At 45.5% G+C, this 22811-nt stretch overlaps 1 protein-coding gene across 4 annotated transcripts in view; it reads right to left on the reverse strand.

The window, feature by feature from the left end:
* The window catches only part of LOC104595796 (histone-lysine N-methyltransferase SUVR5-like), a 54702-nt gene that overhangs the window by 29523 nt on the left and 2368 nt on the right, over nt 1-22811 (reverse strand). Inside the window, exon 2 of one of the 4 annotated variants that reach the window (XM_010256696.3) lies at nt 9673-9950. The exons of the other annotated variants lie outside the window; for them this stretch is intronic. Coding sequence (XP_010254998.1) covers nt 9673-9741 — 69 coding nt within the window. The 5' untranslated portion in view covers nt 9742-9950. The remainder of the gene's footprint in view (nt 1-9672; nt 9951-22811) is intronic. 4 annotated transcript variants of the gene reach the window in all.

Raw genomic sequence — 22811 nt, forward strand, 5'->3', positions numbered from 1 at the left:
ACATATAGACTTCCTCATGTAAGTCACCATTCAGAAATGCATTCTTTACATCCAACTGATAAAGAGGACAATCAAAGTGAGATGCCAGAGATAAGAGAACTCTCACAGATGTCATCTTCGCAACTGAAGCAAAGGTCTCCAAGTAATCAATCCCATACGTCTGTGTGTATCCTTTGGCAACCAGTCTGGCCTTATACCTCTCAATAGTCCCATCAGCCCGGTATTTAATGGTAAAGACCCACTTGCAACCAACCGGATCCTTCCCTTCAAGCAAATCCACCACTTCCCAAGTATCATTTTTGTGTAGGGCATCCATCTCAGATTGCATGGCATCTCTCCATTCTGGAATCTCAAGAGCTTCTGACACAGATCTAGGAATAGGGTTAGAAGCAACTGAAGAGAGATAGGCAAAGTATGAAGGAGAAAGTAGGTCATAAGAAAGGTGTTTGGAAATGCAGTGTGCAGTGCACTTCCGTTTTCCTTTCCTAATAGCAATAGGAACATCAAGATCCGAAAAATATGGTTCCAAAGAGGTAAAAACAGCACCTGTTGTCTCATCTGCGATTGGAAGTGTATGAGACTCATCTACAGCAAGAGAAACAACCTGCTCATTCCTGGACCTTTGCCTTTGATACACCTTGGGATTGTGGGTAGGACGAGGAGGTAAGAGATAGAAGTACTAGGACAAGAAGAATGAAGTGACTGGTCCCCCCCCTGATTCATTTTGTGAGGACATGGGCCCATCAAGAGACTCAACTGGGACAGGGAGAGGAAGACCAAACACTTGTGACAAACTCTCCCCCTGTTGACAATGTCCTTCCTGAGAGGACCCATAAAAAGGAGAAAGTTCATCAAAGGTAACATCCATGGAGACATATCGAGTGCCAGTCTTTGGATCAAAACAACAGTAACCCTTTTGTATGGGGGAATAACCAAGAAAGATGCATTTGTGGGCTTTTGGTTCAAACTTATGTCTCTGGACACTTGGAATGTGAACATAATAGGTGCAGCCAAACACACGGAGAGGAATAGGGAAGAGATCCTTGTTTGGATGAAGAAGACTGAAGGGGGATTTAAACCCTAGAACCCTGAATGGCATACGGTTTATGAGATAGGTAGCAGTGAGAACAGCATCACCCCAAAATCTTGTGGGAACATGTGAGGCAAATAAAAGGCTCCTTGCAACTTCAACAATATGCCTATTTTTTCTTTCAGCAACTCCATTCTGTTCAGGGGTTCTAACACAGGAACTTTGATGAACAACTCCCATGTCAAAGAGATACAAGGATAAACTCTTCTCAAAATACTCTTTTGCATTGTCAGATCTGAAAATCTTGATTCTGGTATCAAACTGAGTTAAAACAAATTCATGAAATTGCCTCACAAGTCTTGGAACTTCTTCACGAGATTTCATTAGGTATATCCAAGTGAATCTAGAAAAGTCATCAATAAACAGGATGAAATATTTGTAGCCCCCCATAGAAGATAAGTGGTAAGGACCCACACATCAGAGTGCACAATATTAAAAAGAGAAGAGGATCTTTTATTGTCCAAAGGGTAATTGTTTCTACAATGCTTTGATAACTGACAAGACTCACAATTAAGACTGGACACACTGACTCCCTTAAACAGTTCAGGAAATAGATGACTCAAAGCAGAAAAAAACAAATGACCCAAACGACAATGACTCAACATGATTCGACTGACAGACTCTGACAAGGTAGATCCAAAGGCAGCATTCTTAGGATGATCAATGCATTGTCCAGGAGTGTCAAGCAGATATATTCCATTCGCATCATGGCCACTCCCAATCACCTTCCGAGACTCCAGGTCCTGAAAAACACAATGAGAAGGAAAAAAGGTTACACAACAATTCAATGATTTGGTTAAGCTACTTACAGATAACAAATTAGTATTCAATCTAGGTACATGAAGGGTGGGGGATAGGAGTAAGGAGTCCGTAGCCTTGACAGTTCCCTTGCCAGAAATAGGGGCAAGAGAGCCATCAGCTAAGGTGATTTTGTCACGGCCAGGAAGCAAATCATATGAAACAAACAAAGTGGAAAGATTGGTCATGTGATCAGAAGCACCTGAGTCTATGATCCAAGGGATCTAAGGATTACCTGAGGTGGTTGCATGGTTAGCAAAAGCCCTTATTCCTGAGTGAGCAAATGCAGTGGTGACTGAATTTTCCGAAGGGTTGGATGATGAGGTCACTCCTTCAAGATGGCTGATCATCTTTCCAAACTTTTCATACTCAGCCTTCATGGCTACCAATTGTGCACAGGCAGACTCAATTTCAACATCTGTACCCGTGGCTGCATTTGCACTCCCTGTCTTCCTACCATCATTTTTCTTCTGAAATCGAGCAGGAACAAGTCTGGGATGTAATTTCCAGCACTTGTCCTTGGTGTGCTTTGGCTTCTTGCAATACTCATAGACAACCTCTTTCTTTCCAGTTCCACTGGGAGCCCCTATAACTCCTTTGGGTTTAACCCCCATATTTGCAAATGCATTAGTGCCAACTCCTTGTACCTGTACCTGTCTTCTACTTTCTTCACTACTAACTAAAGCATATGCTTGTGATAGTGAGACACTTTCCTTGGACAGAATATTTTGTTTTGTGATGTCATATTCAGGGTTTAGCCCAGTTAGGAACTCAAAAACCCTGTTCCTTTCAACTAATTTCCGGTAGGTCTCTGCATCATTGAGAGTATCCCATGTCACTGCCTCTATTAGATCAATTTCTTGCCACAGAGATTTCAAGGTGGAGAAACATGCTGCAAGGGATTTCTCCCCCTGTCTCAGATTCTTCACATCACTCCTTAGTTGATAAGCTCTGGCTACATTCAGTTTCTGGGAGTACGTTTCTGCAACACTATCCCAAATTTCCTTAGCCGAATTCATCCAGAGATAATGCTGACTAATCTGTGGCTGCATTGAATTCATAAGCCACCCAATCACTGTGTAATTCTCTTGCACCCATTTCTCATAAGAGGGATCATCCACTGGGGGAGCTTTCTTGCTCCCAAAGATAAACCCCCACTTCCCTCTACTGCAAATATGAATTTTTACAGATTGTGACCAAGCCAAATAATTGGTTCCATCCAGTTTAACTGTAGTTACAGCCAACAAGGAATCAGTTGTAGTTCCCGAAGTATGTCCATATTCAGCAGTACTCTTGTTCTCAATTTCTGAGAAGTCCATTATGTAACAACTCCAATTAGGGTTTCGGCAAGCTACCAATAGTATATTGATTTTAAAGAACTCAGATTGAATTGAATCAACAACAAACACAGCAACTCACAAATTCAATTCAGGCCTAACAGCCGTGAGAACCAAGTTCGGTGGCAGCACTTTCAAGAAGAAGGAAGCCTGATTCAGCCTTCAAGGAATAATCAGCCGACCTCCAAACACTATGTATTCTTGGTTCCCAACAATATTTTCCCAAAGAGAACAAAAAATATAATCCACAGTACTTAAGAGGCCTTTTTACAAACACTATGTATGCACCAGTCAACACTCCACTGTTAACAAGTAGGAATCACTTCAAGAACACTCCATATAGGTCCAAGAAGTAGCTGAACTAAAGTAGAGGCTTGTACCACTTGGTTTAGATCAGTTTTCAGCAGTTTGGAAGTCCAATAACATCCGAACCACACTTCCAAAATAACCCAGAAATTTCTGAGTAGAATCAGTCCAGCAATAGTGGGCCGAATGGAGGTGTGCTTTGAATGCCTTAATAATCCTCCCAAATAACAAAATAACTCAGCAAAGAACTGAGAAAACAACTTACAGTATCTCTGGTTTGAACTTCAAACCAGGCCGAACACTTTGCTCTCTGAGCTAGCTTCGAAATCCCTTTTCTCTGATTTCAAATCAGGCTGAAAAACTTGCTCTCTAATTCTTCCTGGTCACCGAACCCTTCTCCAAGTGTATAGGAACTTGGCACCCTCCAATGACCTCCAAGAACCAGGCGAATGACTGTAAACATTCAGCCCTAGAACCTCCTCATGCAGTTAGCTGAACTAGAACCACATGAGGGACACGCCAAGCAATGACCCGCTCTGATACCAAGTTGAAAAACAGTTCTAGAAGTATGGGACTGTGCTAGAAAACCAGATAAACTAACAAGAGAAGATTAGAGAAGGAGAGAGAGAGAGAGAGCTGCGGCAAGGAGAGTTAGAGGATGAGGAGTTCGAACTTAACCTCCCTCTAACACTCTAATACTCTTTTATTAAGTTAATCTTTTAGTAATTACACGAGAGGTCCTTAGTTGGACAAGAAATTACAAAAAAGGAACATAGAAGAGTATGGGCCCAGAATAAGGCCCATTACAGAGAAGAACATAAAGATAATATACAGTAACAACCTATGGGCCATTCGGCCCATCTTCTCTACAATTATCTAGGGACATTTGCGCCAGTTGCAAAGATGACCTCTGTTCGGATACTCTTTTCTCCTACTGCCTCATACTCTTGGCCCTTGTTTCAACTGGATGTGAAGAATGCTTTCCTAAATGGGGATCTGCAAGAAGATGTGTATATGGATCTTCCAGCTGGTTTTTATGATAATGCTGAAAAGGGAAAGGTATGCAAGCTGAAGAAGTCACTATATGGCTTGAAACAATCTCCCAGAGCATGGTTTGACAGATTCAGAAAGGCCCTGATTGTTTTTGGCTACACTCAAACTCAATTTGATCACACCTTGTTTGTGAAGCGCAGGGGATCTTTGGTGTCAATCCTGATTGTTTATGTGGATGTTATTGTTGTCACTGGGAATGATCTGAGTGAAATTGATAGTCTGAAGAGGAACCTGCATAAGGAATTTGAGATTAAGGATCTTGGTGAATTGAGATACTTCTTAGGCATCGAAGTTGCGAGATCGAAACATGGAATTTTTATCTCTCAAAGGAAGTATGTCTTGGACCTTCTCCAAGAGACAGGGAAGCTTGGAACAAAGGCAGCTAGCACCCCCATTGATCAGAACCATAGAATCAGTGCATCAGAAGGTGAACCAATAAAGGACCTTGGGAGATACCAAAGACTTGTGGGTCGGCTACTATACTTGTGTATGACAAGACCGGACATCTCCTATGCAGTAAGTGTAGTGAGTCAATACATGCATGCTCCACGAGACCAGCACTGGAGGGCAGTTGACAGGATCCTTGCTTATTTGAAGGGACATCCAGGTAAAGGCATATTGTTTACTGATCATGGACAGTTGAAGCTAGAGGCTTATACAGATGCGGATTGGGCAAGATGCCTCGATGACAGAAGATCAACTTCAGGAGTGTGCACCCTAGTTGGGGGTAACCTAGTCTCATGGAAGAGTAAAAAACAAACAGTTGTGGCAAGATCAAGTGCAGAAGCCGAATATAGGGCCATGGCACATGGAGTTTCAGAACTTCTCTGCATTTGTTCTCTGTTAGAAGAAATCGGTGTACAGGCAGAAGAACCTATGATGCTATACTACAATAACCAGGCTACAATTAATATTGCCCATAATCTAGTCCAGCATGACCGAACTAAGCACATTGAAGTAGATAGACACTTTATCAGAGAAAGGGTAACTTCTGGAGAAGTTTGTCTTCCATACATTTCTTTTGATCTGCAACTTGTTGATGTTCTCACAAAAGGCGTTGCAAAGAATAAGCTGGAGCATGATCTACGCAAGTTGGGAATGTGTGACATCTACTCCCAACTTGAGGGGGAGTGTTGAATGGGCCGATTTGTGTTTAGTTTATTTTCTTTTAAATTAAGAAGTTGTTGGGCCTTGGGCCCATTAGTTTTTATTTTTAAAAGAGTTGTAACTATTTAGTTTGAGTTGCCGCCCTACTAAGGGCATCTTTGTAATATCTCATATTTAAGTTAAATATAAATAGAATGAGGGGCTGGCGGCTAAGGTTATGATACACAATCCTAGTTGATCTTTTTCTCCTTTTCTTCCTCTTTCTCTTCCTATTGCTGAAATCTACAACTTTCCCCTCTTCCTTTCACAAGAAGCTTGACCGAATCAGCAGATAGTGGTTTCTACTGATAGCACTTGTATTGTCAGCATAAAGAGGAATAGTAGTAGGAAGCTGAATGCCAAGATCCATAAAGAGAGACTATAACCAAACAATCTCACTGCAAACCGAAGACATGGCCCTATACTCTGCTTCAGTGGAAGACTTGGAGACTGATTGTTGTTTCTTACACTTCCAAGAGATGAGTAAATCACCCATAAAAACACACCACCCAGAAGTGGACCTACGGGTGTCTAGACAACCAACTCAATCCACATCAGCATATGCTCTCAACTAAATAGGAGAGGACGAGGAGAAGAACAGTCCCTGGGAAGTTGTGCTTCTAACATATCGAATGATGCAATGAACAACCGTCATATGAGGCTGACAAGAAGCATAAACAAATTGAGTAACAACCTGAAAAAAATGAGAAATATCAGGCCAAGTCATAGTGAGATAAATGAGGGACCCCACAAGCTGGCGATATAAGGCAGCATCAGGAAGTAATGGACCTTCAAATTTAGATAGCTAAGATTTAGCTCCATAGGTGTATCAACATGCTTTTCATCATTAAGACCAACAAGTTTAACAAGGTCAAAGGCATACCTCTGTTGACAAACAAAATACCCTCGATCACTACGATGTATTTCCAGTCCCAAGAAATATTTGAGAGGGCCCAAGTCCTTCATGTGAAAGGAATTATGAAGTAATAGTTTCAATTCACGAATGCCTTCAACATCATTCCCATTCAACATGTCATCAACATATAGTAGGAGAATGGTAATACCTTGAGGCCGATGCCTAACAAATAAAGAGTGATCAGAAGAAATCTGGCTATATCCAGCAGCAACTACAACATCGCAAAAGCGTTCAAACCATGCCCGGGGAGCTTGTTTTAGACCATATAAAGATTTTTTGAGGCGACATACTAAAGAATGATCACTACAGTATCCAGGAGGAGGCTTCATGTAGACCTTCTCCTTCAACTGACCATGAAGAAAGGCATTCTTCACATCAAGTTGGCATATGGTCCAAGACTGAGCAACAGACACTGCTAAAAGAGCACGGACTGTGGTGACCTTTGCAATAGGAGCAAAGGTTTCTTCATAGTCAATACCATACTCCTAACTATATCCCTGGGCAACTAAGCGTGCCTTGTATCAATCAAGAGATCCATCAAACTTCAGCTTAATGTTGTAAACCCAACAACTCCCAACAATGGATGCATTTGGAGGAGCAGGCACAAGATCCCAAGTGTCATTCTCATGTAAAGCATGAATCTCTACATCCATGGCTTCCTTCCAATGAGGGCTACTATTAACTTCTTGGTAGGAGCAAGGAACATCTATGGAGGATAGGACGGCAGACAAAGAGCTATTGTTTAAAGGAAAACCATAGCGGCCAGGAGGTCTAGATATACGAGTAGAACGACGAAGATGAACAGAAGTATGAAGAGTGTCTAAAGTAGAGGTATCACTTACAAGAAAAGTGGTAGGATGATGATCTAAACCGAGAGGAAGGAGAGTCGTAGGCGTAGGGGCTGGAGCATGTAACCGCTTGCGAGAGAAGACGAGAAAGTCCTTCTCAGCAGAAGGAGATGGAGCATCCTGTGAATCAAAGTTTGGAAAAATAGAAACAGATGGTGCAGACAGTCTAGCAAAAAATGAAATGTGCTCAAGGAAAACAACATTACGTGATATACGAATGCGACAAATAGAGGGATCATAACAAAGAAATCTTTTGTGATCAGGATTGTAACCCACAAAGGCACATATGACAGACTGTGCAAACAATTTAGAACATTCACGAGAAGGAAGATGAACAAAGCACACACATCCAAAAACATGAAGCATAGATAAATCTAGAGAACGACCAAATAACTTCTGAAAGGGAGACATATTACCAAGAACTAAGGAAGGAATATAGTTGATCAAAAACACAGTTATACTAGCTGCCTCTACCCAAAAGTACGAAGAGTCCTCACAACACTAAGAATATGTCCATTCTTGCGCTCGGCCACACCATTCTATTGAGGAGTATCTGGACAACTTCATTGCACTTGTATTCCATGGTCCTTCAAATAGGATAAAAAAACTCCATCAGTGTATTCTCCCCCTAAATCCGAACAAAGAATACACACTTGTGATTGAAACCAAACCCGCACCATAGCATGAAACAACTTAAATGTTGGGAACACAGACTTGTAGCGAATAAAGTATATCCATGTGTACCTGGTACAATCATCAACGAACGACACAAAATATTTGTATCCAAGCCGAGAAGAGACAGAAGCAGTCCAGACATCACTATGTATAAGCTCTCGAAGTGAGAGGTAGTATGCTCAGATATGTGAGGAAATGGTAAGGTACGACTCTTACATAAGCAACAAGAAACACAATATGTATCAAAGGTGTGCAAGGAAGGAACTTTATTCTTAATAAGGCCTAAATCAAACAAAAATTTTAATTTTTCAGAATGTAAATGACCCAAACGTTTATGCCATAAGTCCCAAACATTATTTCTATGACTCAAAAAGGAACTAGAAGTAGAGGAACTGAAATAAACTGATGATGTTGTTTGAGGCTTCTCGAACTCCAATGCAAACAAATGGCCCAACCTGCGCCCCTTCCCTTTCACCTCCCCAGTGTTCCGGTCCTGAATCAAATATTCATCCTGAGAGAAGATGAGAATGTTACCTTCATCAATTAATTGACCAACATAAATCAAGTTTGTAATGAGATTAGGAAGAAGAAGGGTCTTGGTAAGAGGGAAAGATGCAGTGGGTAAAAGCTTAAAGACAGATCACTACTACCAATGATGTTTAACATTTCACCATTGGCAGTAACAATATGTTTGTGATGGGTTTTAGTAAGGTTACTTGGTTGGTTAGGGTAGGCTCCTGTCATGTGGTTGGTAGTTCCAGAGTCAATGATCCAAGTATGAGAAGAAGAAGCACAATAATCAGAAAACTCACCAGGTAAGCTAATAGCAGAAAGAACAGAAGAAATAGTAGAAGTTACCAGCTGTCAAATGTTTTCCTCAACCATAGATGCTAGAAAATCACTTTTAACAAAAGAATCACCACCAGTAATAGATTTCTTACTCCCATGTGCTACAGCAACAGTGTCAATTCCATAAAGCAAGAAAACAGCAGTCCAGGCACAAGGATATTAGGGACAACCAAATTCAGCAATCAAGAACTCAAGATGACAGTCCAAAAAAGGCAAGTTTTAAGACTATCAAGTCTAAAACCCTTCAAATATGAATCTAAAGTCTGAATCAAATAAATGGGAAGCAAGAAAACCCTATGGCGACACCAAATCTAGGGTTATAGGTTGATCGAGTCATCCGATTGAGAGAAAACTGTGATTTACCAACACAATAGGTGTCTTTTTCAAAAATAAGGAGATATCTTGTGCTGATCAAAACAATCCCTACAAATCTCCAAACTAGAAACTGAGTGTAGGATTAAGAAGAGCTTGAGAGGACCCTTCAATCTGGAGAGAAAAACTCAGATCGCAAGCTGATGTAGAAGGCCAGAAGTCCAAAAAAAAGTTACAGTCCAAAATCATGCAAGTTACAAGGCTCTTGCTGCTTTTCACTATGTCCACAATCTGAAATTCCACTGCATGCACCAAATGAAGTGGGCAATCCATCTACTTTACCTTCATCTCCATCTGGTTATCTTTCTCTGGCCCTTCATCATTCAGTGCAAGGTCTTCCACCTTATGCATACAGACCAAATGCCTGAGCTTGTTTCCCTGGTTCAAGGCAGTTCAGTTCTCCACCACACATAAAAGTTGTCCCTGCACTCTGTTTAGGTTGATTAGACTCTTCAGCATACTTGACATTGGAGCATGAAAGCACTTCCATAGCTCTAAGATAATACTTAAAATGCCATAAAACGTCTGACCGGTATGAGGTTATGCTCCCCTCTACTATACTGCACACATAAATCCTTGGAAGAGTCATATCAAGGCTATAGAGGAGAAAATATTGATGACACTCACTCAAACTAAAACATTTCCAAAATACAAGGCAGTAAAATGGCAATATTAACAATGATAACTGTAAAGTATAAGGAAATATCATTTAGCTTCAAATAACATCTTAAATGCTCTACAGAAAATCTGTGCCAGAACTGACATACAAATACAAAGATAGTAGCAAGATTCATAACTGATGAGTAGGTAACCTAAATGGGTCAAACTGCTAAATTGGCACACAATATGCGCTTTTAAGTTAATTCAAGAGTACCAGTACTCAACTGTATGCCTTAGCTGCAAGGAAAATTTTGAAGGAGAAATACATGAGCTTTCTTCCGATTCCTAGACCAATTTCATAATTTTTGGATGATAAATTTTTGAGATTTTTTAATTTATTTTCTAGTTTTTTGGTGTCTTAGGAATAGAGTTGAAGTTTGGTCTTCTACAAATTTACTATTAATAAAACTAAAATTACTATATGGTAACTTTTAGACTGTCTGTTAGGTGCTGCCTAACTCAGGGTTCATAGAGTGAACCAAGCTCGTGAAGGAAGAGGAAACTGAAGGGAAACAGGGAGAGGGGAAGAAAAGGGGATTCAGAGGGAGAGAGAGAGAGAGAGATTTGTTCGGATGGAATTCCTGCCTCTTTGTTTCTTCTTCGGGTTTTTATATAGACAGGTAAGTTGTTTACAGTTGCAGTCTGTTACAAGATGGTTACAGCTTGTTGTAGGACTGTTATTCTGTTCTAACAGTCAGCCACTTGGACTACATTCTTGCTGACGTGGCTTCTCCCTTTTCTTGTAAACTTGGTATGCAGGCTGGCTATTCCTGTGCACAGGCCTTGGTTTGCCGCAGCTCTTGGTCTTATCAATACCCCCCTGGTTAAGCTGGACCTTGCCCTCAAGGTCAATATGGGGGAACTGGTGTTGCAGTTGTAGATAGGATTCCCATGTTGCATCCTCTTCCGGTAGTTATGACCACACAACTAAGGCTTCTGGAACAATGTGGGAACCTTTCTTGACCCATCTGAAATTAGTGATACACACTGGATCTGTTTCTAGGTTCATATCACTTGAGAATTTTGGAAGATGTGGTTGAGTTATAGCCTCTGGTTTCAAGCATTTTTTGAGAACTGAGACATGGAAGACTGGGTGCACTCTTGAACCGGGTGGGAGATCCAATCTGTATGCAAGAGGTCCAATTTTCTCCAAGATCTTGTCCAAAGTAGCGAGGTGTCAGTTTGTTCCATCTCTGTTTTTGTACAGAAAGCAACTTGTAGGGAAGCAATTTCAAGTAAACCATATCCCAACTTGATAGTGTGCTTCCCTATGGTGTTTATCATATGATTGTTTCATCCATTGTTGGGACCGGAGTAGGTTCTGTTTAAGTCCTTATAGAACGTTGTCTCGATTTAGCAGGTGTTCTTCTAGTGAAGCTACTGCTGTGGAGCCCCTTTCATAGGGAATCAGTGTGGGTGGATCACAAATTCACAACCATATAATGCCCTAAAAGGGGTCATCCCAGCCGATATTTGATAAGTAGTGTTGTACCACCATTCAGCCCAATGCATCCAGCTGAACCATTGTCTCGGCTTTGTTCCGGTGAAACATCGTAGATATGTTTCTAAGCAACGATTGACCACCTCCGTTTGCCCATCTAACTGTGGATGGTTGCTTGTGAATTTGCTGAGCTGTACACCTTGGAGGCGAAAAGGTTCTTTCCAAAAGAGGCTGATGAAGACCGGATCTCTGTCAGAAACAATAGACTTTGGGAACCCACGGAGCCGAGCTATTTCCCGCACAAAAGTGTTAGCTACTGTAACTGCAGTAAATGGATGTGACAGTGCTAAGAAGTGGCTGTATTTTGTAAGGTGATCAACCACCACTAATATGACTGCTTTACCGGCAGAGGTCGGTAGGCCTGTTATAAAATCCATAGAGATATCTTCCAAAACTTGGTTGGGTATGGGTAATGGTTTTAGCAGGCCCAGCTGGGGATTGGGCCTCATACTTCCAAAACTTGCATTGTTAACATACCAGGCCTCCTGAGTGTCCACCCATCGGTGTCGCATGGAAGTAATTTATGAGTTGGTCCAAAAGTGCTGAGTCCGCTGGTAACACCATTCTACCTTTATAGTACAGCACTAACCCTTGGATAGAATACCCCGGTTTGTCCCCTGTTTGCTGCAACAACTGTGTCTTTATTGCTTGGAGTTCCTTATCACTGTCGGCTGCCTCCCTTAATTGGTCCCATAGTGCTGTCGTGGGTTGTTGGAACACCTACAATTGGAGTATGCTCTCCACTCCATGTTTGGGTTGACGTGACAGTGCATCCGCAACCCTATTTGTTGCTCCCGGTTTGTATTCAATAGTGTAATCAAAGCCCATTAACTTTGAGACCAACCGCTGCTGATCTGGAGAAAGGACCCGTTGTTCCAATAGGAATTTCAGACTTTGGTGATCAGTCTTAATTATAAACTTACGGCCTAGCAGGTAGGAGCGCCAATGCTGAACTGCTAATACAACTGCCATCAATTCCCGGTTGTAGACTGAAAAGTGGTTTTGTGTGGTGGATGATACCTTACTGAAGAAGGAAAGGGGCTGACCATCTTGCATCAACACTGCTCTCACGCCCAGTCCCGATGCATCACACTCAACCACAAATGGTTTGTTGAAATCCAGTAAGACTAGAGCTGGTGGGGATGACACCGCTGCTCTTAAGGCTTCAAATGCTACTTGGGCTTTGTTGTCCCAACTGAAGGAGTCCTTCTTTAGAAGGGCTGTCAGTGGTGCTGCAATTATCCCATAGCTTTTAATGAAGCGTCGGTAGTACCTTGTGAGTCCTAGGAATGCTTGGAGTTCCTTGATGTTACGTGGCGTTGACCACTGTTGGACGGCAGCTATCTTGTCTGGATCTGCTGAGACCCTTCCGTCTTCCACCACATGGCCCAAATAGTGTACACGGCCCTGCCCAAAGGCGCACTTCGATTCTTTGGCATACAGTTGATTTTGTAACAGAATGTCTAGGGTGATCTGCAAATCCACTAAATGTTGGGCCCATGTGGGGCTGTACACCAAAATGTCATCAAAAAAGACTAATATGAAATGACGTAAATGTGGCCTGAACAAGTCGTTCATTAAGGCTTGGAAGGTAGTCGGGGCATTTGTGAGGCCAAATGGCATAACCCAGAACTCATAGTGGCCATCATGAGTCCGGAAGGCCATTTTTTGAATGTCACTTTCATGGACTCTAATCTGATGGTATCCAGCCCATAAATCCAACTTTGAAAAAATTCTTACAGTCTTGAGTTCATCCAGTAGTTCATCTATTATTGGAATTGGAAAGCGGTCCTTAACCGTAATATTATTAAGTGTTATGGGCTTGGGCGTAGGATCTCGTCACGGGTCGGTCCACGGGGAGAACCTCTTGCTTTCCCTTGCACCTTCCCTTGCGTGCAGACCCTATTGTGGAAAACCGAATGGGTGATTTGTCCAAGAGACCACTCGAACTCTCCAAATGGGTGATTTGTCCAAGAGACCACCCGAACTCTCCTCACTCTTCTCTTGACTCGAAAACTGAATGCCTTTATTTCAACTCATAGCTCCTTAAATAGGAGATTACAAAAGGGGTTTCCTTGCTGGATTCGGCTAGGCTAGGGTAATCCAACTTAAACTCAAACTCCTAATTACCTACTCCTAAAGGTAACACAACTCTTACTTAAGATAAGATAAGATAAGGATAAGGATAAGGGATGAGGAATGGTGTAGCTGGCGGCGAGTTGGCGGGCAGAGCTGATGAGGTAAGATAAGTGTGGACCCACCCTGATGAGCTGTCATGTGGGCCCCGCCCTACTGCTGCTGTCAGGCGGTGCGCGCGTCTCGCAGTGCTGCTGCCGTGAGGTGCGTGCTGCTGTCTAGTGCTGCTGCCGTGAGGTGCGTGCTGCTGTCTAGTGCTGCTGCCGTTCGATGCGTGCTGCTGCTGTGCGGTGCGTGCTGCGCGCTGCTGGCCGGTGCGTGCTGCATGCTGCCAGGCGGTGCATGCTGCCTGCTGCCGGGCGGTGCGTGCTGCTGTGCGGCGCTGCCGGGCGGTGCCTGCTGCTGTGCGGCCTGCTGTGCATGCTGCTGCCTATGACTGCGCTGCCGGGCGGTGTGTCCATAACATTAAGTGCCCTATAATCCACACAAAATCGCCACATCCCATCTTTCTTTTTGACAAGAAGAACAAGTGAAGAAAATGGGTTGTGGCTGGGTTGAATAAAATTTTTATCCAACAGTTCTTGAACCTGCCTTTCAATTTCTTGTTTTTGAAAATAAGGGTAACGGTAGGGCCTTACATTGGTAGGAGGCGCATCCGGCAATAGTGGGATTCTATCGTCATGATTCCTTGTTGGATGTAGGTCCGTTGGCTCCTTGAAAACTGCAGCATATTGCTGGAGGATGTTGCAGAGCTGCTGTTTGTATTCAGCTTGAGTTGTTGTATCCTGGGCCTGAGATAGCGTTGGGCCTGTATGATTTGATCCCCAGATGATGAGCTGATTCGGGTCTCGTGCTTCTTTCAACATGGATGCCAAGCTTACTGGGCTGGCTCGGCTAGCTGAGTGGCCTTGCAAATGTATTCTTGTCCCTTCTATCATGAAATCCATAGACAAACGGGCCCAGTCGCATAGAACAGGCCCAAGTTGCTGCAACCATTGAATTCCCAATACAATGTCGGCCCCACTTAACTCCAGTGGATACAGATCAACCCGAAATTGTTGATCTTGGATGCATAACCCAATGTCTGTGCAAATTCCATCGCATTGGAGTGAGGTCCCATTTGCCACATGGACCTTAAATGAGGTTGTGGGCTGAACTGGCAATCCTAATCGTCTGACTAGCACAGTGGTTACAAAGTTTAGAGTGCTACCACTGTCGATTAGGATAGACACCTGGCGACCCCGAACTAAACCCGTCACCCTCATGGTTTGGGGTGATGAGAACCCTGCTAAGGCCTGTAGCGATATTGATGAAGGATGATTTGACCCGACCTATGAAACGGCGACACGTGGACGCTGACTCAGCGTAAGCGATAGCTCAGCATTGTGGTCCAGTACGGCTAAGTGATAGGCCCATAAAGCAGCTCGCTACATGGTAGCGGGCTAAAGGAGGGAATCGCCGCAACGTGAGCTCCGGGTCCCCCGAGCTACCTCAAGGGATATTCCGAGGCAACTTTAACTTGCAAGCTAAGAAAGCCAGCTCGCCCGAGCTCCCGAACAAGGCGAGTCATCCGAGGACCAATTCTACCAAGGGTACTTCTGAAGTATTCGAAGCTCGTCGCAAAGTAGCTCGCGAATGGGCCGCACGAGCATTCCTCAGGAAGCTTCAATTTAATAAGCCGTACCAGTTAGATTTGGCCACGTCCCTAACTGACGGCGCAGTCCCTGTCCTTTCGACAGTCTGCGCCCACGTCTCTCAGTAGGCGGAGGTGTGCCTGTCACTTTGAGGACGTGTCACTCGCCCGAGTAAGGAGTACGTCCCCAACGGCCACCTGCGCAGCCCTGGCAGGTAACGGTTGTGGCAAGGACCCAGTGGCGGTTATGCCTGATCTCGCAAGAGCGCTCCTATAAAAGCCCTCAGGGCAAAGGAGAAACTTCTTCTAGAGACCTCATATCTCTCGAGTATAGTGATAAAGCGCGACCTCCACTCTTAGCCTTCGTTTCTCTCTTTACTTCCCATACACAGTACTAACTTAAGCATCGGAGTATTCCCACCGGGCAAATCCCCAGGAATCCTTCCTTTCATCTTCTCAGGTGCCGCTCGTTGCCCTCAAGGAGCCAGTCAGCAGCCAGCTAGGAGTGCCCGGATCGCGCCACATCATTTGGCGCCGTCTGTGGGAACGCTTCAAAAGGCCTTCCCCTCTAAATTCTTTCAATTCCTTCTTCTTCCTTGAAACAACCCAGCGCTCATGGCTTCCTCTAGCAACGTCGGACGAAGCATAGAAATGGGTAACTCCAGGGAGCAACCCCAGCTTCCTACTGTCTATATCGGACAGTTCACCGTCCCCCTCTCAGCGGACAGAATCCCCAGCTTGAACGTGCCTCTCACAATGGCACTTGTCATCACCCCACTCCCCGCTACAGTCGGAGAAACGTTCACCGAACACTCGGTTGTGCCCCCAGCGGCCAGCCCGAACTAGCTAGAGGACCTGATGCAGTGCATGAAGGCCATGCAGGCCCAAATGCAACAGTTCCAACAACTTCAGCTCTATCAACAGCACGTGCTGCACCAGGTCTCCCAGTACCAGTATCAGCAGCAGTTCCCCCAGCTGCCCCAACCCCAGCTTCAACAGCCTCAGGTCCAGCCTCAGCACCTGACCTCGCAGCAAGCCAAATCTCGCCGCCAGAGTGAGCACTCCGGCCGAGGAGAGGCCCCCCAAAATCTCCCAAAAAACCAGGCCTCCCCCCATGGCAGACGGGAGAGACCGACTACCCCGATCTCGCCGCAGGTGGATAGGTCGGGAGGACCCCGGCTCGGCAGGTCAACGTCGCCTCGACAGTCGAAGTTAGGAACCCCGATCCTTGAAAACCGGTTCGAGATCCTGGCAACAGACCCCAAGCAGGCCCCTTCCGTCCGCAACCATCACCAACAGACCGGGCTACTCCCGGCGCAAACCATTCTGGACAGCGCGGAGGTAAGCAGCACGAACGTCGAGCCCACCAAGAAGCAGAGACGCCGCCGCCGAGCTCGCCGATCCGTCACCCGCGATTTGCCCGAGCCCATGTGCAAAGAAGAGGTAGGCTCGGCTGAAGCCAAGGCTCCCCTCCTCTCGGTTCCGTCCCCCCTGTCTTCCGAACTCTTGGCAGTCCCGATGCCCAAGGATTTCAAGCTTCCCCCCTTGACAAGTATGACGGGTCGTTCGACCCGAATGATCATGTAGATGCCTTTCAGTCACAGATGCACCAGGCGCGAGCCAGTGAGTCATGCATGTGCGTGGCCTTCTCCACTACTTTCAGGGGAGCAGCCCGCACGTGGTACCGGAACTTAGCACCCGGGTCGATAAGAAGTTGGGCGCAGTTCGCACAAGCCTTCACCAGCAAACGGTGCCCGCGGACTGAAGAAAGCATCTTCAACGTAGCACAAAGAGAGGGAGAGTCCATCCGAAGTTATATCAAGCGGTTCAACGACGCTTGTATGCAAATACCACGCCTGGACCCTGCCGTACGCCTTGCAGCGGCCAAGAAGGGCGTGAAGCACAAAGAGTTCAAGTGGCACATGGTCGTCAACCAACCCGCGACCATAACCGAGTTTCTAAAGCTTGCGGATAAGTTCATAGCCACTGAAGAGATCAACCAGAAGGGTGAGGGCGCACCCGAAAAAAGAAAGAGAGAAGGAGAACCTTCCAGTCAAGAGGACACCCGAAGAAAAAAGGAAACAGTTCGGGGTGCAAAGCCGGGTCAGTTGTTCCGAGCTCCTGCACCAGACCGAGCTGACTACAACCCACTGAACGCAAAGCGGGCCGAAATCCTAATGGCAATCAAGGACGCCCCGTATGTGAAGTGGCCACCCCGTCTGAGGGGGAATCCCAATGAAAGAAATAAGAGTCTGTATTGCAGTTTTCACAAAGACCACGGTCACAGTACCGAGAGTTGTACAAACCTCCGCGACGAGATAGAGGAGCTCATCCGTCGCGGATATTTGAGAAACTTTGTACAAAATAATAATAACAATAATAATAGCAATAGAACAGATCGGCAAGGGGAGCACGGTAAAGACGCTCCCGAGTCCAGTAGCAGGTCGGCCGAACAACCGCAGAGGCAACCTCCAGAGGAGAGGCCAGTTCGGGGGACCATCCACATGATAGTGGGAGGTTCAATCGTTGTGGGTTGCACCTTAGCGGCAGCTCGAACGTCGGTTCGCGAGGTCACCCGGGAGGAGCAGAACCCCCCAAAGCGGCCGAGAACGAAAGAGCCAATTTTCTTCACAGAAGACGATGCGCGAGGGGTCCATTACCCCCACGACGACGCGCTCGTAATAAAGCTGAGAATCAATGACTTCGAGGTCAGGCGCACACTCGTCGACTCAGGCAGCTTGGCCGACATACTCTTCAAAGCTGCGTTTGACCAGCTCCAGTTGCAGAGAAGCGACCTGAAGCCCGCAGACACTCCTTTGGTAGGCTTCAGCGGAGAAGAAGTCCGGCCCCTTGGGAAAATAACAGTACCTGTAGAGATTGGCACATGGCCTTGTGTGGTCAGATTCGAACACAACTTCCTAGTGGTAGCGACCCCCTCTCCCTACAATGCCATAGTAGGTCGACCGATCACCCATGTCCTACGGGCGGTGGTCTCCACTTACCACTTGGCTATGAAGTTCCCAACAGACTTCGGTGTGGGAGTAGCGCAGGGCGACCAGCTCGAGTCCCGCAAGTGCTACGTTGCCGCCCTAAAGGGGAAAACCAAGGTGGCCGATGACCTTGAACTGGAACGACCCACGGAGCAAAGCGAAGAACGAGCCGCGCCCACGGAAGAAACAGTCGCGGTCCCGACCTCAACAGCAGACCCAGCTCGAACGCTCCAAATTGGCGCTTCCGTCCAAGAGCCCCTACGATCCGAACTGGTAAGTTTTTTACTTCAAAATTTAGATATTTTTGCATGGTCCGCGGCAGAAATGCCCAGTATAGACCCCGAACTCATAACTCACAAGCTGAACACTGATCCTGTAGTTAGGCTCGTTAGACAGAAGAAACGCAACCTAGCCCCGGAACGGTGGAAAGCGGTCGACAAGGAAGTCGAGAAGCTCCTCGCGGCGGACTTCATAAGAGAAGTCCACTACCCGAGCTGGGTAGCCAACCCCGTCCTGGTAAAGAAGGCTAACGGCAAGTGGCGCATGTGCGTCAACTACACCGACCTGAACCGGGCTTGCCCGAAGGACTCCCGCTCCCCAGAATCGACCGTTTGGTGGACGCGACCTCAGGGCATGAGTTGCTAAGTTTCTTGGACGCCTACTCGGGCTATAACCAGATCAAGATGGACCCGGCGGACGAAGAAAAGACTGCCTTCATCACTGAATTCGGCCTGTACTGTTACAAGGTTATGCCTTTCGGGTTAAAAAACATAGGGGCAACCTTTCAAAGGCTTGTAAATAAATTGTTTGCACCATTAATCGGCTGAAAAGTAGAATGCTATGTAGATGACATGGTCATCAAAACCCAATTCTCACATGAATTAATACAAGACTTGCATTCTGTTTTTGGAATTTTGCGTAAGTTTAATATGAAATTGAATCCAAACAAGTGTGTGTTCGGTGTAACCTCGGGCAAGTTCCTAGGATACATCGTTAACCGGCGCAGCATTGAAGCCAACCCGGATAAGGTTAAGGCCATCTTAGACATGAAACCACACCGGAAGCCGAAGGAGGTTCAGAGGTTGAATGGCCGCATAGCCTCCCTAAGCCGTTTCATGTCTAAATCGGCGAACCGCTGTCTGCCGTTCTTTAAGGCAATAAAGAGCAAAGGGTTCGAATGGACCGAAGATTGCCAGCTCGCGTTCGACGAGCTCAAGGAATACCTTACTAGCGTGTCGACCCTAACCCGGCCCGATGAGGGCGATGTTTTAGAACTCTACCTCTCGGCAAGCGACGAGGTGGTCAGTTCGGTACTAATAAAGGAAGTAGATCGGGTCCAACGACCCATCTATTATGTTAGTAAAGTATTACAGGGAGCAGAAACGAGATACCCGAAGATGGAAAAGCTAGCATACGCACTGATAATTGCAGCTCGGAAGCTCCGCCCGTACTTCTAAGCTCATACTGTTATCGTCCTTACCGACAAACCTCTGAGGCAAGTATTGCTTAAGCCCAAGGTCTCCGGTCGGTTGACGAAGTGAGCCATTGAGCTCAGCGAGTACGACCTCCAGTACAAGCCGCGAACTGCCATTAAGGCCCAAGCCTTAGCAGATTTCATAGCCGAATGCACATTCAACTCCGAAGTTCCCAGGCCGGTTGAGCGCGAGGCTCCCACCTTGGGTGAGCCTGAAGCTCCCGGGTCGGTCGAGTCCGAACCCCGTGAAGTAGTAGTCAGTGTGGCACCTCTCCTAGCTCGGCCAACCGCGAGCTGGGATGAGGAGCCCTGGATCCTTCACGTAGATGGCTCCTCGAACCAACAGGGCAGCGGTGCCGGAATAGTTCTGCACGGCCCAAGCGGCATGAAACTGAAATACGCGCTACGCTTCGAGTTCGAGGCATCCAACAATGAAGCAGAATACGAGGCGTTGATAGCCGGACTAGCCTTAGCCAAAGAAGTAAAAGCCAAGCACATCGTTATCTGCAGCGACTCCCAGGTCACGGGTGAATATGAAGCTCGCGAGCCGACCATGGTCGCCTACCTAGCCAAAGTCAGAGAGGCCCTGCTCAACTTCCAGTCACACTTCATCAGACAGATCCCTAGGTCGGAGAACGCCGAGGCCAATGCCCTGTCCAAGTTAGCCAGCACTAGCGACATCACCATGAGAACCGTGTACATAGAGGACATGTCTCGGCCTAGCATTCTCGGGGGGGCAGAGGAGGTCGCTCCCGTCGTTCAAGCAGAGCCGAGCTGGCACTCATGAGCTTCTTGTTACACAGGACCCTCCCTGCAAAGCGCAATGCAGCCAGAAGGGTGCAACGCCACGCAGCTAAATACGTCATGATAGACGAGCGGCTATACAAGAGATCCTACACGCTCCCCTACCTGCGTTGCTTGCGACCTACCGAAGCCGAGCTCGTACTCCGCGACAATGGAATACGGGGATGCCCTCGGCGGTACCATTGATACCAGAGGATGGCATCTCCGTCCAGATGCATTGCTGCCAATGCCACCCTATCTGGTCCAGATGTTTCGTTGTATTCAAAAAATTTTTCCGCCCTGTATATCCATGGGATGGGGTCTCCGCCTGAAAAAATTGGGAAGCTCAGTTTGGTGTTTCTTTCCAGGGTGGAGCTGCTTCTTCGGTTGCTTCCTTGGCTAACTCAATCTTGGTCAATTTCCCTGTCTTCAGTCGGCAGGCTCTGCTCCAATCTTTGCAAGACTTCTGTTAAAGTATCCTTGATACCTCGCATCTCGCCTGAAACTCGGTGGAGCTCGACTTCCACCTGATCAACTCGGGCCTCCATGGCTGTAGATCGCGTATTGGTCATGCTCTGATACCAATCTGTTAGGTGCTGCCTAACTCAGGGTTCGTAGAGTGAACCAAGCTCATGAGAGAAGAGGAAACTGAAGGGAAACAGGGAGAGGGGAAGAAAAGGGGATTCAGAGGGAGAGAGAGAGAGAGAGAGAAAGAGAGAGAGAGATTTGTTCGGATGGAATTCCTGCCTCTTTATTTCTTCTTCGGGTTTTTAAAGACAGGTTGTTTACAGTTGCAGTCTGTTACAAGATGGTTACAGCTTGTTGTAGGACTGTTATTCTGTTCTAACAGTCAGCCACTTGGACTACATTCTTGCTGACGTGGCTTCTCCCTTTTCTTGTAAACTTGGTATGCAGGCTGGCTATTCCCGTGCACAGGCCTTGGTTTGCCGCAGCTCTTGGTCTTATCACTGTCTATAGCAACTCTTGTGATTACCATTAAGTTACATTAAGTTAATGGGTTATTAAAATTGTTTTAGGAGTTAAAGTCCTTATTTAAGTATCCCTATGGGTTACATATAGGTTTGTCATAGTTTTAAAGCAATTAGCAGTTGTTTTCAGTTAATTTTTGAGTCCAAATTAGAGTCTGTAAAAGGAGATCCAACCCCTTATGTTGAGTCTATCCATAGTCGTTTTTTTTTTTTTGAGAACAGTATAGATGTAATTGAAATTTAGGAAAGTTTATTTAATGAATAAAAGTTTGGTTTAGTAAATTCTGATCGTTGCCAAGGTATTTTTCTCTTTTCCCTCTCTCATTTAATTTTTCTTCTAAGTGACTTGTCTCTTTGTTGTTTACTTTAACAAGAGTTACTTCTTTCTTCCTAATCTCCTGCTCATTCCTATGTGGTAAATCACTTACATAGTTCTCCACCTATATCCTTCATCCTTGATCACCCAAATAATCTTTCTTCACCCTACAAAGCCCACCACCAGAACTGAAATTTGTAGGACAACCTACCTGTTCTATGTCATTTGTGCACTTCTAAAAGAATACCCAAATAAGATGGTGAAACAAGCATCATGCCCAAATTTTTCAGACTATTTGCAGGCATAATTTGCATGACCAAAGAAAAAGCATCTCCCCAAAGCATAAGTTGCTGATAGAGATGCACAAAACAGGGAAAAAACAATGACAGTACCTACTTTGCAGGTATGGCATGCATGGAGGACCAAGTAATCAGTCCCACTTAGAACTTTCAACAATAAATTGGCCAACATAGTTGGAATCCCTTACAAGCTGGCATTTGATAGGCCTGAGCAACCAAGGCACCCTGGTTTGTAGGTGGATCCCGGCCGTTATAATGTGGGTAGTGTGGACAGAAAGGAACTCTGGGATCTATTCTAATACCAGCTCCCAACAGGATGAAATCTGTTGGAATGCCACTCACTGCCAAGATATCTTCATGGGCTAGAACTCACAATGTTTCTCTTGACAAGTTATTTTATGATCAACACACTTCTTTAATCTTTTGTTAAAACAGCAGAGATGTATAGCCATTCACTGTATGGGGAACTTTTCCCCTTTTACCTACAGTAATGCAATTCATTATACTTTGCCTTTCTTAAAAATATATATTAAGATAAAAAAAAATGGCAGTGAAGCCCCAACATGGATAACTTCTGCAAATGAAATTTCTTAGTAAGTCACCAAATGCCACATCCCAATGACCTGCATACATGCCATGT

The sequence above is a fragment of the Nelumbo nucifera genome, chromosome 5, assembly GCF_055504915.1.
Source record: "Nelumbo nucifera cultivar China Antique chromosome 5, China Antique-T2T, whole genome shotgun sequence".
Classification (NCBI taxonomy): domain Eukaryota; kingdom Viridiplantae; phylum Streptophyta; class Magnoliopsida; order Proteales; family Nelumbonaceae; genus Nelumbo; species Nelumbo nucifera.